General features: G+C 51.7%; 7 protein-coding genes across 7 annotated transcripts; 2 read left to right on the top strand and 5 right to left on the bottom strand.

Moving 5' to 3' along the window:
* Nucleotides 1–49: 49 nt before the first annotated feature.
* HO133_000057 (uncharacterized protein) lies at nucleotides 50–836 on the bottom strand (the record flags this gene model as incomplete). The annotated part of the gene is made up of 2 exons (XM_037290997.1): nucleotides 50–680; nucleotides 733–836. The coding sequence occupies 2 exons, from the start codon at nucleotides 834–836 to the stop codon at nucleotides 50–52; spliced, it is 735 nt and encodes a 244-aa protein (XP_037152432.1).
* A 402-nt stretch (nucleotides 837–1,238) lies between these two features.
* On the top strand, nucleotides 1,239–3,297 carry HO133_000056 (uncharacterized protein; the record flags this gene model as incomplete). The annotated part of the gene is made up of 3 exons (XM_037290996.1): nucleotides 1,239–1,295; nucleotides 1,358–2,899; nucleotides 2,947–3,297. 3 exons carry the CDS (start codon nucleotides 1,239–1,241, stop codon nucleotides 3,295–3,297), a joined length of 1,950 nt encoding a protein of 649 aa, XP_037152431.1.
* A 1,661-nt stretch (nucleotides 3,298–4,958) lies between these two features.
* On the top strand, nucleotides 4,959–5,949 carry HO133_000055 (uncharacterized protein; the record flags this gene model as incomplete). Its single annotated transcript, XM_037290995.1, has 3 exons — nucleotides 4,959–4,969; nucleotides 5,031–5,433; nucleotides 5,500–5,949. 3 exons carry the CDS (start codon nucleotides 4,959–4,961, stop codon nucleotides 5,947–5,949), a joined length of 864 nt encoding a protein of 287 aa, XP_037152430.1.
* A 1,372-nt stretch (nucleotides 5,950–7,321) lies between these two features.
* On the bottom strand, nucleotides 7,322–8,831 carry HO133_000054 (uncharacterized protein; the record flags this gene model as incomplete). The annotated part of the gene is made up of 2 exons (XM_037290994.1): nucleotides 7,322–8,724; nucleotides 8,774–8,831. 2 exons carry the CDS (start codon nucleotides 8,829–8,831, stop codon nucleotides 7,322–7,324), a joined length of 1,461 nt encoding a protein of 486 aa, XP_037152429.1.
* Nucleotides 8,832–9,425: 594 nt separating this feature from the next.
* Nucleotides 9,426–9,985, bottom strand: HO133_000053 (uncharacterized protein; the record flags this gene model as incomplete). The annotated part of the gene is made up of 3 exons (XM_037290993.1): nucleotides 9,426–9,559; nucleotides 9,653–9,866; nucleotides 9,947–9,985. The coding sequence occupies 3 exons, from the start codon at nucleotides 9,983–9,985 to the stop codon at nucleotides 9,426–9,428; spliced, it is 387 nt and encodes a 128-aa protein (XP_037152428.1).
* Nucleotides 9,986–10,521: 536 nt separating this feature from the next.
* Nucleotides 10,522–13,378, bottom strand: HO133_000052 (uncharacterized protein; the record flags this gene model as incomplete). The annotated part of the gene is made up of 2 exons (XM_037290992.1): nucleotides 10,522–11,622; nucleotides 11,669–13,378. The coding sequence occupies 2 exons, from the start codon at nucleotides 13,376–13,378 to the stop codon at nucleotides 10,522–10,524; spliced, it is 2,811 nt and encodes a 936-aa protein (XP_037152427.1).
* A 1,126-nt stretch (nucleotides 13,379–14,504) lies between these two features.
* Nucleotides 14,505–14,988, bottom strand: HO133_000051 (uncharacterized protein; the record flags this gene model as incomplete). The annotated part of the gene is made up of 2 exons (XM_037290991.1): nucleotides 14,505–14,960; nucleotides 14,983–14,988. The coding sequence occupies 2 exons, from the start codon at nucleotides 14,986–14,988 to the stop codon at nucleotides 14,505–14,507; spliced, it is 462 nt and encodes a 153-aa protein (XP_037152426.1).
* Between the last annotated feature and the right edge of the window lie 94 nt (nucleotides 14,989–15,082).

Below are 15,082 nucleotides of genomic sequence, written 5' to 3'. Positions count from 1 at the left end.
TGATGCGTGCCCACTTTGAGAATAGCCCGGCCCAGCACCTCAACCCAACTCACTTCTGAGCCCAATCCAATTTGAATCTACCTTCCGCTACCTTATATTCCTTCAACTCCCTAACCACCTCCTCCGCATCCAGCGCCTCAACCAAAATCCCCGCATTACCCGGCGCGATGAACCCGGCGCTCACCGCCGTCCTCACCCATTGTATCAACCCATCATAATACCCCTCTACATTGTACACCACAATTCCCATCCCATGTATCCCAAGCTGATTCCATGTAATCACCTCCATCAACTCCTCCAATGTCCCGTAGCCCCCTGATAACGCAACAAACCCACTCCCAGACCCTCCCTCCATGACTTTCTTCGCCATCAACTGCTTGCGTGTATGCATGTCCGCCACAACTGTCATGCGGCCGTACACGTTTTCGTCGATCGAGCAGCCGTTATGTGCGGATGCCGTACCCGGGCGGCCTTCTTGTTCAAATTGCACGAGAGCCGTGGGGATTATGCCGGAAACGGAGTCGGGGCCTGAGAGGGAGACGAGCGTGCGGGCGATTTCGCCCATCATGCCGACGGTACCGCCGCCGTAGACGAGGTGGATGTTGTGCTTGTGGAAGGTTTCGCCGAGGGATTTGGCGGAGGCGAGATGAGTGGGAGAGGTGCCGGAGGAGGAGCCGCAGCTGTTATTGTTTTAGTATGAGCCAGAGGCCGGATATGAGGGAGGAGGCTTACAAGACGCAAATAACACGACGTTCGGTAGTGCTGGAGATGCTGCTGCTGGCGGGGCGTGAGACGGTGGAGCTTTGAAGAGCTGGTCTCGAGGGTTCCGATGCCATTATTGATTTTCAGAGAGGGGAACGTTGGAGCTTTTGGGCTTTTGAGCAGATGCCTGGGTATTTATCCCAGGAATGTCGGAACTGCAAGATAATGAAGGCCAGGCTCAGGGCCTTTTGGTGGTCAATTCGTTGAAGGCAGCGTTAACGATAATGGAGGGACATTTTCGTCTTTCCCCAAGTGCAAATCGCAAGGTTACAAAGTGAATGGACGCCTGGGTGCTCCAATTGGCTTCAATGTGGGTTGATGCAGGCCCGACGGCCGAAAACCGGGGATACTCTGTCCTCGACATATGAGCTGGTCCTACATCCATCTCCGATGACGATCAGGGTCCAATATGGTGACAACGAAATCTGGCTGTCCTGTTGCCCATCTCTTCAATAGCAATCGAAGGACCGTTTAAGATGCCTCCTCAAGCAGCGCAGCCTGCAGATGCAGGCGAAAGACAAGCAGGTCTAAGTGTGAGAATTGGTCGTTGAGACTTTTCGTGCCTCTCTCGCCATCGATGCTGACCAAGTACTAGGCCACCATGAAATCGGCACTTCAAGGTATAGCCATATTCATGCTCGTACAATTCGCCATATCCCAATTCTTCGGAAATAAAGGTGGAAACTCGAACACGTCCGCGCCGCTCGCAGGAGCCCCAGTCCCTGCCTTCGATGAAAGAGCGGAGAGCCCAGTAGCGACGTACAACCCCATACCCCAAGTGATCGCTCCGATATGGCCGTTAAACAGCACCCTGGACCTGTCAATATACGTGTCCTCATCGGTCGCCATGCCTTCGTTGGGCTCGGTGAAGACTGAGGGTTTGGTATTGGAAGAGAAAGGATTCACAATTGGGAATTGGAAGGATAGTCGGGACATCGACACAATCTTCAAGGTCCCGAAGGAGGTGCAGAACAACGGTACCCTATGGGCGCATTTCTATATTGCGCTGCATGGGCACACATTCGACCCCACAGCTAGAGGCTACGACGTGGCTAAGGCTTACCACTTCGTTCGGCCTCTAAACCAATTCTTGCCGAAGAAGAAAGTGACGAAGACGAAGAGTCTCCTAGGCAGTTCGAACGAGAATGGAACCGGGGAAGAGGACATATCAAAGACTCCGGGCGTTGGATCCTACTATCATCCCAACTTCACCATGTCTTTCATCCCGGACTCTGGCTCCCAACCCTTCACGAGTATGCACCCAGCCGTCCGCCAATTTGTGCACCTTGAGACTACCGGAGCGCGCGATGTCTCGGGGCAGAATGGCTGGTACTACCCCATACTCTTTGTGAATACCTTCTGGCAGCTCAAGGACCACATGACGGAGCTGAACAGCACAGTCAAAGAGCTTCCTCTTCATATCACATTGAACAACATGGCCAATTGGAAGTTCAGTATCTACGCCAGTATTGACGAGGGCATGAAGCAGACGCAAAGACAGGCTGCCAGCGGTGGTCCAATGCCGGCGGGCGGAGATGGCAGCGAATTCGAGATGTTCAAGCGCGTACTTGTCGACACGAACACCTACCTGCTAGTGACCACGGGGGTAGTCAGCGTTCTTCATATGATCTTCGAAGCACTGGCGTTCAAAAGCGATGTCTCTCACTGGCGCAATAAGAAGGACAACGTGGGCATCTCCGTCAGGACGATTCTTGCAAACGTCTTCATGCAGACTGTCATCTTTTTATATCTCATGGACAACAGCGAAGGCACCTCCTGGATGATTCTTCTGGGGCAAGGAATGGGCATCCTGCTTGAGGCGTGGAAGATCACCAAAACTGTCGATGTCCGAGTGCGCGAGTCGGAGCCGGGATCGTTGTTGCCTTATAAAGTTACCTTTGAGGACAAGCATAAGCTTTCGCAAACAGAGGAGAAGACGAAAGAGTATGACGAGATCGCTTTCCGCTATCTCTACATGGTTGCAGTACCGCTGCTTGGAGCGTACGCAGTCTACAGTCTCATCTACGATACACACAAGAGCTGGTACAGCTTTGTCATTACTACACTTGTTGGCAGCGTCTACGCCTATGGCTTTCTGATGATGGTCCCGAGTCTGTACATCAACTATAGGCTCAAGGTAGGCTTACCCGTCCCCATCCTTACTCCATACTTACCATGCCACAGAGCGTCGCCCACATGCCTGCGAGGGCAATGACATACAAAGTCCTCAACACATTCATCGACGATCTATTCGCCTTCACGATCAAAATGCCTACGCTCCATCGACTGGCCACTCTGCGCGACGATGTCATCTTCTTCGTCTACCTGTACCAAAGCTACGCTTACAAAGTTGACAGCACGAGAGTCAACGAGTTCGGACAAGGAGGAGATGATGAGGAGGTGGAGGAGAAGATTGCTCACAAGCCATTAGCGGCGCCTCCGGACGCGGATGCGACGGTGGATACGAAGGTGGATATGAAGGTGGCAAGTAAGGCCACTGGGTCACAGAAGGCAAGTGCGAAGAAGCGGAGATGATGCAAATAGTCACTATTGCTCTGTACGTATGTAGAAAGACAAAGCTCGAAGGATGCAGGTAGATATCGCTGTTGGGAGAACACATTTGACTGGTAATCCTAGTAATGCCAGCGAGGTTGACGATGATTCGCACACGTCCACTATGGATTTCTAATTCAAGGCATGGGCCCAACGGGTATTCGAGACGATGAATCCCGAAAATGTATGGAGTATGTAACGATGGAGATTGTACTTTATAACTTTATGTAACACTTCGGATAGATGATGAAACAACGAATGAAAAGCTCCCGGTTCCAAAGGTACGACGGTTCCAAACCCTAGTCTCTACTCGTGGATTCCAGAAGTGAGTTACTTGATAGAGCGAGGACACCAATAGATATTTCCACTTAGCGGCATGTCACTTGATCTATTGGTGTCCTCGCTCTATCAAGTAACTCACTTCTGGAATCCACGAGTACTAATGTACCTTAGGTGATACAAATCCTAGCAAGAATTGCCGAAGGACTGCGGCAAAACGATTAGTGATCACTCTAGTCCTAACATAGCCAGAAGCGCGAGACTTGGCATTGTCGGAATCCTAGCAAGATTTGCCGAAGGGCTGCGGCAAAAAACAACTACTCTAGTCCTAACATAGCTAGAAGCGCGAGACTTGGCATTGTCGGAATCCTAGCAAGATTTGCCGAAGGGCTGCGGCAAAAAACAACTACTCTAGTCCTAACATAGCTAGAAGCGCGAGACTTGGCATTGTCGGAAGATCTCCAGGGGCCGGGCACCGAGGGCAGCAGCTTATTCGACCGAACTCTGTCACTCTTTTCGCATCGATGTTGTTAGAGATATTTAGTTCGTATTAGGTTCGATTCCTGATAGCGGGCTGATACAATGGTGTTGCGGTGCTTCTCATTTCCTATCGAATCATGCTGAGGGATGCCGCCATGATAACAGCTCCTTTCCCTTATACACACACACCCCCTCCATCAGCTCCATCAGCGCCGTCAGCTGTGGCTTCGGCGTGGTGTCCAGAGCACTCGAATCCCTGCCTCGGTGGCCGATGCGAAGGACTATCATATACTCGTGCGACACTCTCGGCCGACTAGGGTCCGAGAATTGATTGGGCGGTTTGACCCATCTCCGCCGTACGCAATGTGAAAGAAGGGATGCTAGACTCCGTATTCTTTCCTGACACGAGAGTAATGTCATGTTAGTTCGAGACCGTTAGCTTTGGGGCTGCGGCAAACCTCAGATTTGGAGATGTGAGTGTTTGAAGGGCTGAACAGTGCCGAGGAGAGGGTGGGGAGGTCTTCGTTGTCTCTTAACATGTCTTTCTCTTGCTCTTGCTCTTTCTCTTTCTCTTTCTCTAAATATATCTTTCATATACATAATTCGTCTCTCTTCCTTCCGGTCCTCAGAGCACGATGCGTGTTCCGAAGGATGTTGATGGTGCCCAAGATATGTACGAGTATATCCCCAAGGACTTATATGCTTCCTTGCGCAACCCTGCACTCGCTCTTCCACGCAGGGTCTTGAGCTTTTTGACTATTGCGGTCCCCTTCAGCATCTTCTGGTTACTGCTGTCCTATGACCGCTTGCCATCTTTTCTTTCAAAGGGAAATGCAAGGACCACCACCACCACCCACTGGCACGGTTGGGCCAGTGTAGAGAATATGATCGTTTTGTATGCCACCAATTGATGACCCGGGAAAAGATGAACGCAAACTGACCATCATCATCGCCAGCGGAGACTCCTACACCAGTACCGACTTCAAACCCCAAAAAGAACAACCCTCCCCCACCAACCCCTTCGGCAACCCCGCCCTACCAAAGTCCTCATCCATCGACCAGAAATGGATCCATTATCTCACAATGACCTACAACAGCAGCGCCATCCGGACCTACAACATGGCCAACTACGGCGCCACGATGGACGGCTTCGTCCGTTTCTACCATGAGCACTTCATGCCGCATTACGGCATCGCCAACCACACGGGCGCTGCGGGGTGGAACGCGACGAATAGTCTGTTCGCTACCTTTTTCGGCATCAACGATGTCAGAAGGTGCACGGATCAGCCCCTCTCGAAGGACGATTGCGGAGAAATCTATGCGAGTCTCTTCGCCATCTATGGCTTCCTGCTCGAGCAGGTGAACAGCCCTCATCCACGACCTCCAATCTCAGAATGGGAATCAAAGCTGACCCTTCCGCAACAGCTCTACACCGCCGGCGCCCGCAACTTCCTCCTCCTCAACATCCCCCCGCTCGACCGCATGCCCTTCTCCCGCAAATGGGGCCACCCCGTGCCCCCGCGCGCCGTCGCCGCCTGGAACGCCGGCCTCGCCTCCCTCGCGTCCGACCTCTCCCTCCGCCACGCCGACGCCACCGTCTTCCTCTTCGACACCCACGCCCTCTTCGACGAGGTCATCGACGACCCGAAATCCTATCCCCAAACGAGTCTGTATAAAAACACGACGGATAATTGCGAGGAGTATAAGTCGGCGGGTGAGAAGAATGATTTCGATGACGTCTGTGGGATTCAGTTGGAGAAGTATCTCTGGCATGATGCGCTGCATCCGACCACGGCGGTCCACGAGGCGATGGCGGCGCAGATTGCGCAGATGTTGGAGGCGGGGCTGATGGGGAGGGGTGGGATGGGTGGTTGAGAGAGAAATTATCATTTCAAGGTGACGGAACGCCAAGTGGCTCGTGATCTGAAAAGATCATTGCCTGGTTCCATCGGGGCTCGATACGATACCACCGCTCTCTGCTTTTTATGCGCCCTCATAGCTTCCTCGCAAGGTCCCCACGGCAAACCCGGGAACAACCATAGCTCACGACTCCCGCACCCTGCCCGACACCCTACTCGAACACGCTTCGAACACGCACCTCATTCCCTGCCCGCCCATACAACAAGATGTCATCATCATTGCTGTGGCCAATCTACAACCCACCTACCTACCTACCTACCTACTCCCCAGCGTCCCTCAAACCGCAACCCGCGAGAGAAGAAAATCCCACGCTCGGATATTGAGTCCGGAAACCGACAGTGCTCCGCAAAAGTGAGGGATCCTCGCCTCATCACGCGCCTATCCCTCACGGGTTCCTCACGCGAGAGATTGACGGAGTGCACGCGTTCGGGTATGACTGCGGACTGATGCGCCGACTGAGAGTAGGCAGGGTCGGGTGATAGAGGCGCTTGCATGCTTTTGCTGCGAGGGATGCGGTGGTGTTGGATAGATGTGTTGGAGATGGTGGTGGTGGTGGATTTGAGAGAGGAGTGGGGGGGTTGTATGAGATGTAGATTTTATGGCAATGAGGCAGGGTGATGGTTATGCTTTGGCTTCTTATTCTCGTATGATGTTGTGGGATGGTTTTATAGGAAATTAAAGTACGCTTCTGGGGGACGAGGGTAGCGCTGTCTAATGTGAACTGGTGTGCCCTGAGGAGCTGAGCTGCGGATGAGGGTAAAAGTTCTTGGGGATTAAGCGGATCGTGTAGGCATTAGATATGTTTACAGGCAGTATATTTTTCACACTTGGTCACGGGCATGGATTTCTCCTGTGGCAATGTTCTAAACACGCAGGATTCCGTCGTTGCTCTATTCCTAGCTTTGTGCTTTTTAAGGATACAAGTGCGCTACTGCGACCGGCTTGCTCGGTGGCCGGCTGTATACTACTTCTAAACGTTGAGTTAGCAAGTTGAGCGCTCGAGCGTGGATGGAGAATAAGCGAAGTCACGTACGGATATAGTGTGAGAATTTAGAGACGGATGAGAAGAAAATGCTCACTCTGAGTCTGAGAGTGTCCAGTGGATCTTTCGGTGGCCATCGTCGTCTACAAGCATGCTTGCGACCTTGCCCACCGTCGACCGACTGCCCCAAGCTACCCGATAACAGAGTGGGTATAGTAGGGAGTCGTTGTAGGGATGCAACAGCGGCCGCTCGTGAGGGCGCTGCAGCAGCAGCAAACCACTACGAATCCTGAATGACCTTTCCTGCGTGCTAGCAGAATATGCGATCTCGTCTTTTCGTGACGTTCAGCGTTTCTTCACCGTCGGAGTATTCCAGCCATTGGCAAGATCGGAAGACCGAGCTTGGCTACTCGGCTTGTCAAATGGGCTGGAAGAAGGGAGCCCGTTGTTGGCTTCAGATGCCTGGAAATGGCCGCTGTCAGGATCATGATCTACTACCATGGGGTCGGTACAGAACATGATCAGCAGTCGATCCACAACATCCCGCATTGTCTCTTGAGAAATGAGCTGTGCGTTGAGATGTTTTCGAAATGTGAACATGGCCGCTTTGAAAGTCTGGTGGTAGACGAGCTTGTACTCGTCCTCGGCCTCATTGGCTACTGAAGTCGTGTCGATGTGCGATGTCACTTGACTAGGTGGCTGTGGCTTGCTTGATGGCTTTTTCTTTTGCTGTAGTCCATGCAGGCGCATGCCAGCCATGATGACCTTCGTGAGTGCGGCCCTATTTTTTTGGGCACAGCTTCCATCTAAATCTGAGGGTGTTGGGCTGTCGCGAGGAGAAATCGCCCTCTCTACGTGGTGCAGCGATGAGCGCTTTCCATTGGCCAGTAGCCCTGAGCGGGATCCAGGCCGAGGGTGTTCTGGGACGGCGACAGATGACATGCTGGATGCTCGCGAGAGACTCTTCCTTCTCAAGTCGTTTTGCTGCGGCTGAGGAGCCTCTTGCTTCTCCGGCAGTCCATGCTGAGAAGGTGGGCGGTCAATGCTGGCCATGGCTTGAGAGATACTCTCTCCGCCGCGTCCTTTGAACTTTCTTCTCTTCTTCGTTGCATCCTCGAATAAGGTGGAGATGCTTTGACGCTTCTGAGGAACCGGCTGCGTGACTCGACCTGGATCATGCGTGTGCGGAAGAAAGCAAGCTTGCGGAACGCTCGGGAACTCTTTTAGGGTTGATGGACAGGTTTCCAGTGAAAGTTTCGCGCGGCCGATGCTGTTCGAGCATAGCGGTAAAGCGTAGACCTTGACCGTCTTTCCACCCTGGTCCAAAGCGTCCGAAGTATCCTCATCCGGAGGCGCTGGGGAGGAAGACGTCGGCGGAGTTGGTAGCGATGTATAAGTCTTCGTGGACGCAGCATAGAGCAACACTTCTGTGATCACGTTCCGTATCTCACGGTCCTCCACCTTCTCAGTCTCAACTCCGAGGAGTATGCCATTTTCCGACTGCCTGCCCGAGTGCGACCACCACGGCTCCCGTGACGCGTCCCCACGGAGGTCAGACTCCTCATAATCAAGCAGTGCCTCCGTCAACCATCTTGTAGTAGCCTCATTTCCTGTAGAAACATCGCAGGATGGTCCCGCGGCGAGATATAAAGGGATCCGAGTGACCTCTACTAGGGACAGGAAATGCAGCTTTGCGTCCTGAGAAAGGGGGACTTGTGTCGAAGATTGGGGAGCCCAGATTTGGACATCTACATGATGGTCAGCGTGCGTGTAGCTGCATCAGGGGTCGGGCATTACCTTGGATGCAGGTAGCCAGATCATCCGTGCTGATATTGCCGCTCCATACTTGGGACATTGTTGCTGCATTGTCTCAACTCTCAAGGTCGAGTCGCTATCTGGGCGGCAATTGCTTGGACGTTGTGGACGTGGTTAATGCAGACCTATCGGCGCGTGATACGGTCGAGGGTTGCATCATTCGCCGAGCGGATAATGAATTGGTCGTGGTGATATTAGCAGGGATGGTGGAGACGCGTGAGGCAAAAGTGGCACTTCCGAGTTCTACGAGACTTTCCGAGCCTTGTCCGAGCTTTCTCGAAGCGCCATAGTTGTGTCAAGCTTTGATGGGAACAGGCTGCTGCTGCTGCTTTTTATCACCACCACTTCCTGCTTCAGTATCTACGACCATCTGAATCTTCGACGATAGGAGCAAGCCAAATTTATTACGAACCTTAAGACGAATCGCTGCATTTCCTCGCAGAGTGTTGAGGAGCAGCGGTATTACGAAAGGAACAAGCGTTTGCCCACACCATTCTCAACGTCTTTCAAAACAAACTTCGTGAATACAGCTGTTTATTTTTACCATGGCCCACACCCCACAATCTCACATATGACGTTCGGTTGTACTATCGATGTGACGCCCGCTCTTTATTCATACATGCCAAACCAGGCTCTAGAAATCCTGCTCCTCCTGGAAGAACATTGTGAAGCTTATGATGGTTCCGTAGATCAGCAGTCCTCCAATTATCGACATAGCCATAGCCGGAACAGCGATCAGACCGCAGTGGGCCAGGAATGCCGGAAGAGCTGTAGACAGACACCCATCAGCACAAACCCTTCGTCACACACACTCCCACAGCCCAACACTTAGCCAACTCTGTGGAAGGACAGCACACATACCAACACCCATCACAACCAAAAACCCCGTACAAAATCTTCCAAAATCCACCACTGCGCTCCCAGCACTTTCCATGAAATCATCGGGATTCGCACATCTTCCGCATATCCAGTTCGGCAAGGGTGCAATTATGTAGGTAGCTACGACGAGCAGGGTCAGGTAGCTGTGAAAGAGAGCGGAGGAGAGGATGACGAGGAGGAAGCCTATGGCGAGGACCTAGGACGTTTCCGCGATTAGTTGGGGTAAAGTGGTCGGATGATGAGGGTGGAAGAGAAGGGGAGTAGGGAGGAGCATACGAAGGACAATGCGATGATAGTCTTGAGGCCCGCTGCCATCCTGTCGGTCTGTCGCGTGCACGGACTGGGGCCTGGATTATGCTGAGTGGGGAGGCATGCGCTGAATGCCGATGGACTTGAAGAGATGCGATTTTAGAGACTGATAGATGAGGATGGTTTTGTTTTTGTCGACACACTGTAGATGCAAATTAAGGCGATATCACTCGTCGAGGAAAGCAATAAGACAGTGTTGGCCGCTGTGAAGAAGCAGGGCTGGGTCTTTGCGGCATTTGGGCGCCAAGCTCGCAGGGATCTGTCAGCCTTATGGCTCTTGGCATCGATATTGTCTCTTTAGCACTTTGCAGATATCAAGAGCATATTCGCCTTTTCGTATCTTTTACATAATGAATCAGTTCTTCTAGATTTCTATGAGGTCTTACCTATACCTAACGATACCTTCAAGAATCTCAACAACTCAACCTGGGTATCTTCAACTCGGAAATCAGCAAATCACTACAGTCCCCTCGCCTCGTCATGTTGATCATACATTGTCGGCTGCAGTGGTCTTGGTCATGACGCGGCATAGTACCGACTGTTTAGCATGTAAGATGCTGAGAGGGTGGAGTGCTGGACCCGCAGTAAGACTTGTGCTTCCATTTGCCTGTGTTGGGGTCGTCACGGTCATCGGTCTCCTTGTCCTTTTCCTCCTTGGCCTTCTGGTCAGCTTCTTCTTCCGCTTTTCGCTTTTCCTCTTCTTCGGCCTTTCGATTAGCTTCCTCTTTCGCTCTTCGGTCGGATTCCTCTTTCGCCTTCCGGTCGGATTCCTCTTTGGCTTTCCGGTCAGCCTCCTCTTTGGATTTCCGGTCAGAGTCCTCTTTGGCTTTCCTATCTGCCTCTGCTTCCTCCTTGGCCTTTCTGCCTGCCTCTTCTTTGGCCTTACGATCAGCTTCCTCCTTGGCCTTTCTGTCTGCCTCTTCTTTGGCCTTCTGGTCAGCTTCATCTTTGGCCTCTTTCTCAGCCTCCTTCCGGTCTTCCTTCGTTTTCCGTACCTTCTCTAAACCTTCTTCCATCTTCTTGATCCTGGCCATGTGTTTTTGATGCTTGTACTCTTCTTGCTCCTGCTTGATGCGCTCTTGCTCGGCTCTATCTACCTTGATTTTCTTTTCGTATCGATACAAGAGCTTCTTGATCTCGTCTAGCTTGGCCTGCTGTGCCCGCCATGTACCGTCCTTCGGGAAACCGAATGTTTCCAAATCTTTAACAGTAAGGCCCTTGTAACTGACAACATTGCCCGCAGAGTCCAACTTGAGATCCTGAGGAAGCTTGAGGGGCTTGTTGTCCGGACCTACCGCCGCCGGTCTCCCATTATCATATACAAGAGTGCGACTCCAGACGTTCTCGCCGTATTTGCTCGCATAGAAGATTTTGGCATCAAAGGATAATAAACTGTATCCCTGGGGAACAATGCGGACAGGGTAGTCCAGAACAACACCCATGACGGGAACCTTCACGGGTCTCCCCATTGGCGGTAGCGTGTCAGCAAACTGGACCGATTCTGGGTCGTCGTATTTTGGAGGCTTTATTTCAAAAGGTCCAAACTTTGGCGGTCCAACAGTAGGTGGATCACCAGTGGAAGGCGGGTCTTCAATGGCTGTGTCTTCCCCAGGAAGAGGGCCTGGTGGGGGAGGTGGAGCAGTCTGACAGATTAGCAATTCATCTGCTTACACAGAATGTCGAACTCACAACAGCATCCTCGATCTGCGCAACCTGCACATTCGTCAAAATCCCGGGATTCACAGCCTCTTCCTGCAAAATGCTGTTTTCGATGTCAGCAGCGCGGTCAAGATCTGCTCCTATATCTCCCGGCCACACGGTATCTTCGGACAGCCGTGACACGCTGCTCACCCTCGTAAGTGTCTGTACTACGGCGGATTGCTCCTCGACGACTTCGACCCCAGCTTTACCTTCCGACACGGCTTTTTTCTTAAGAAAATTCCAGATCGCCCATTGAACTGTGATAGAGAGCCCTGTGCCTCCAACAATTGAAGGGGCGAGGATCTCGGCGAGTTTGGCGACATGCCTGGCATGCTGGGCAGGATCGGCGGGTGGCAAAGCTGTAGGTATCGCTGCGGACGTGGATCCTGTGCTTTGGGTAGAGGAAGGTCTCACTACTGCAGCGAGTGGAAGAACTAAAATTGTGTCATTGCCAGCAGAAACGGTCTGAGTGGTGGTCGGGTTGTTGGTAGTAGATGAAGTTACTTTCACGGGTTGGGTTCGAGTGGTGACTGGTTCTGAACTGAATCTGGAAAACTTTGAGGACGATCTCAAGGATCTATTCAACGATTTGACACTCGTCGTCTTCGTCCTGTGGGAGCTCGATGAACGGCTTCTACTGAGTGTTGTACCAGAGGGCGAAATGGAGGTAGCATCATTAGTCTGGTTTTGACTGGTTGCTGTTTGGGTTGACAGCGCTCCGGATGACGAAATAGAAGACCTTTCGGTTCTCTTTGGGGTGCTGCTGGCATGGATCCGAAGCGGGATAGATTTTGTCGTTGAAGCTGCGCCAGATGCCGAGATGACAGTCGAAGTCATAAACGACGAAGAAGCACATGATATGCAAACGGATCTGACTACTGTCGCGTTTCCTTTCCGAGATTCAGACGACAGGACTTTCCCGACCGTGGTCATAGGTCGGCTAGAGGTAGAAGTCAAGACTTGAGTCGCCCAGGAGAAAGCAGACAATGTACCGTTGAGGAGGCCAGTCGTAGGATATGTCATCACAGATCCAGAAGATAAAGCCATCGTGGCTGAAGTCGGGTTGTGCTCGGACGTGAGTTCCAACCCGGGGGGCATAGATGAGAGACTCGACAAATACCTTGTTAGACCGGCAGTGCTTGAATTGGCTGATTGATACTCAGACGAAGTTGCTATACTGACGACCGTCTTCAGCGTGTGAAAAATGGTAGTATACGCAGTTGAAAGTACAATAACAGGGCTCGTCGCGTTGAGCGACTGCGATACCAAAGTCTGTACAATCGCGCTTCTTGTTGTGTTAGCTGGGAATTGTACTTTGGCCTTGGTGACGTAGGTGACAGTTTCAGGACCGGTTTTGTTCACCTTAGCCCGTGAGCTTGCAAGGCTTATGGGTTCCAAAGAGGGCGTCGCCGCTGTGTAGTTCGCCAGCCTAAGTGTGGCATTGGCAGAGTCAACAAGATGGGCTGGGGTGTTTACAGTGACAACATTGTTTCCGGAGACCGACGAAGCCTTCAATGATTGCACATGGGTGAGAGAAGAGACAGAAGAACTCGATCCACGAGTTTGGTAGACTCGGCTGACGGTGATGTTGGAACCAGGATTCGGGGCTGCAAAAGCCACAGCGCTGTTCAAGAAGCTCAGTAGAAGGCAGCAGCTGAGCACAGCGAGACACATGGGCGAGCCGGAAACGGAGATCATGATCACAGCTACTTGTTGTGAGAACGGGCAGAGACCTCTGGGTTATCGAGACCAGGACGTATTGATTACACAGCAGTACTGGTTGAAGATTATTTGATTTGGAGAATTGACTAAAGGAAAAGATAATATACCAATACTGATGAAAAGTGGAAATGCCATTATACAAGAAATGCATTATTTAGAAATGTTGCTCATATTCGACATTTTTGCCCCAAGATTGTATTCTCAGATGAGCTTAGTATCTCTCTTGGCCAACCCAACAGAGCGGATGCAATAAGATCAATCAATACCACCAAAGGGTATGATGATTTCTATATTTGTATAGGCCCACGAAGGACAAAAATTCACCAGAACCTGACATGGTCGTTAGATCTGCGCCAATTTCTAAAGCGCATTGACTGCTTTGGGGCATCGAAGGCTTTACCATGCGCAAGAATCGTATCGGTTCGGCTTGGCCATCCTCAGCTGGCAAAGACAGCGAAAGGTTTTCAAGAAATTCGAGACTTGCTGGCCCTCGGTCCAGCGTTCTGTGGAAACCCCTGACAACTCCAAGTCATTTGGTGGACAGCCTGGTTCTGATTTCTGGTATTTGTGTCTAGCGGTACCTTCTCGGTGAGCGCAACATCTCCTACTCGAACCCGTTGCAGCTCCTGCGTTCTCTGCTTTGGTGCATGGCGGGTACGGACGTCAGAGTTGTAAGGCTCTTGTTTTTTCAGGAACCTGGGCGGCAGTTCGAGGGGTGATATTCGGGTTGGTGTGGAGGAAGATGCTGCATCACCAGTCTATACGCAGTAGCTTTTGAAGCAAGTAAAAGATTTCTATACCAAGATCTATAGCGTTTGTGGTACTTAAATTGAGAGCCCCACACGCCAGCGTTCGTGCCCCATATCGACCTCGCCATTTCTTCGTACCGGGTTACCCATGGGCAAGTCTTCTCAGAATCCCTCCACATTCACGACTACGCAATGCTGCAATACATACCCTCACAAATTCGGAGTTTTGAGGGAATTTCTTCAAAGCTGTTCTTCGTCGAGTGCAAGCTTACAAATAATTGGTCTCTCTCTAAAACCAGGCTCAAGGCTCGGTGATCCTCCTTCGCCGGAGATAAAGCAATCGTACCAACAGCCTACGTCCTAAATTGAGGAACGTCGAGAATGATAGCGCCGCTCATGTCAATCCGATTGCCAAGTCCACTTCTCCCCCCAATACCAAGCCTCAATTCCTCCTCTCTGCTCAACTGCACAGCTCCCAAAACATCGTCGCCCGTCACCATCTTGCCACAAACCCTTGCAGAACGGGCCGGAGACCCAGCAAATTCCATATCTACTCGCAGATATCGGCCCTCATTCTCCACCAACGTCCAAAGCTGTGTGCGCTCTCTGAACAGCGTGATGGTTGCGTTTGCTATCGCTCTTTCGGTTCCCACGTCTTTTAGCAAAGTGTGTTCGAGCAATCTTGTGCTGGTGAAAGTGTTCTCCGCCTTGTCGTAGACACCGCTCACGTCACCGCTGTATTTGGCCCAGGCAGAGTGAGCGTGGCAGAGGACTAGTCTCGAGTTGGAGGGGAGGCGGGGGTCAAGTAGCTGGCGGTATCATTTTTGATACGGACATGGTCGTTGAAGTTTCTGCAGTCGCTGGGAGCTTCTCTTTTGATCCATGGGTACACGAGTTTGTATGTGGTCTCTACGAGAGGGGTTTGGTGTGC

Source organism: Letharia lupina (assembly GCF_014066315.1).
Source record: "Letharia lupina isolate WasteWater1 chromosome Unknown contig_10, whole genome shotgun sequence".
Classification (NCBI taxonomy): Eukaryota; Fungi; Ascomycota; class Lecanoromycetes; order Lecanorales; family Parmeliaceae; genus Letharia; species Letharia lupina.
Note: the sequence above shows the minus strand (reverse complement) of the source record. Positions and strands in the feature narration are given on the sequence as shown.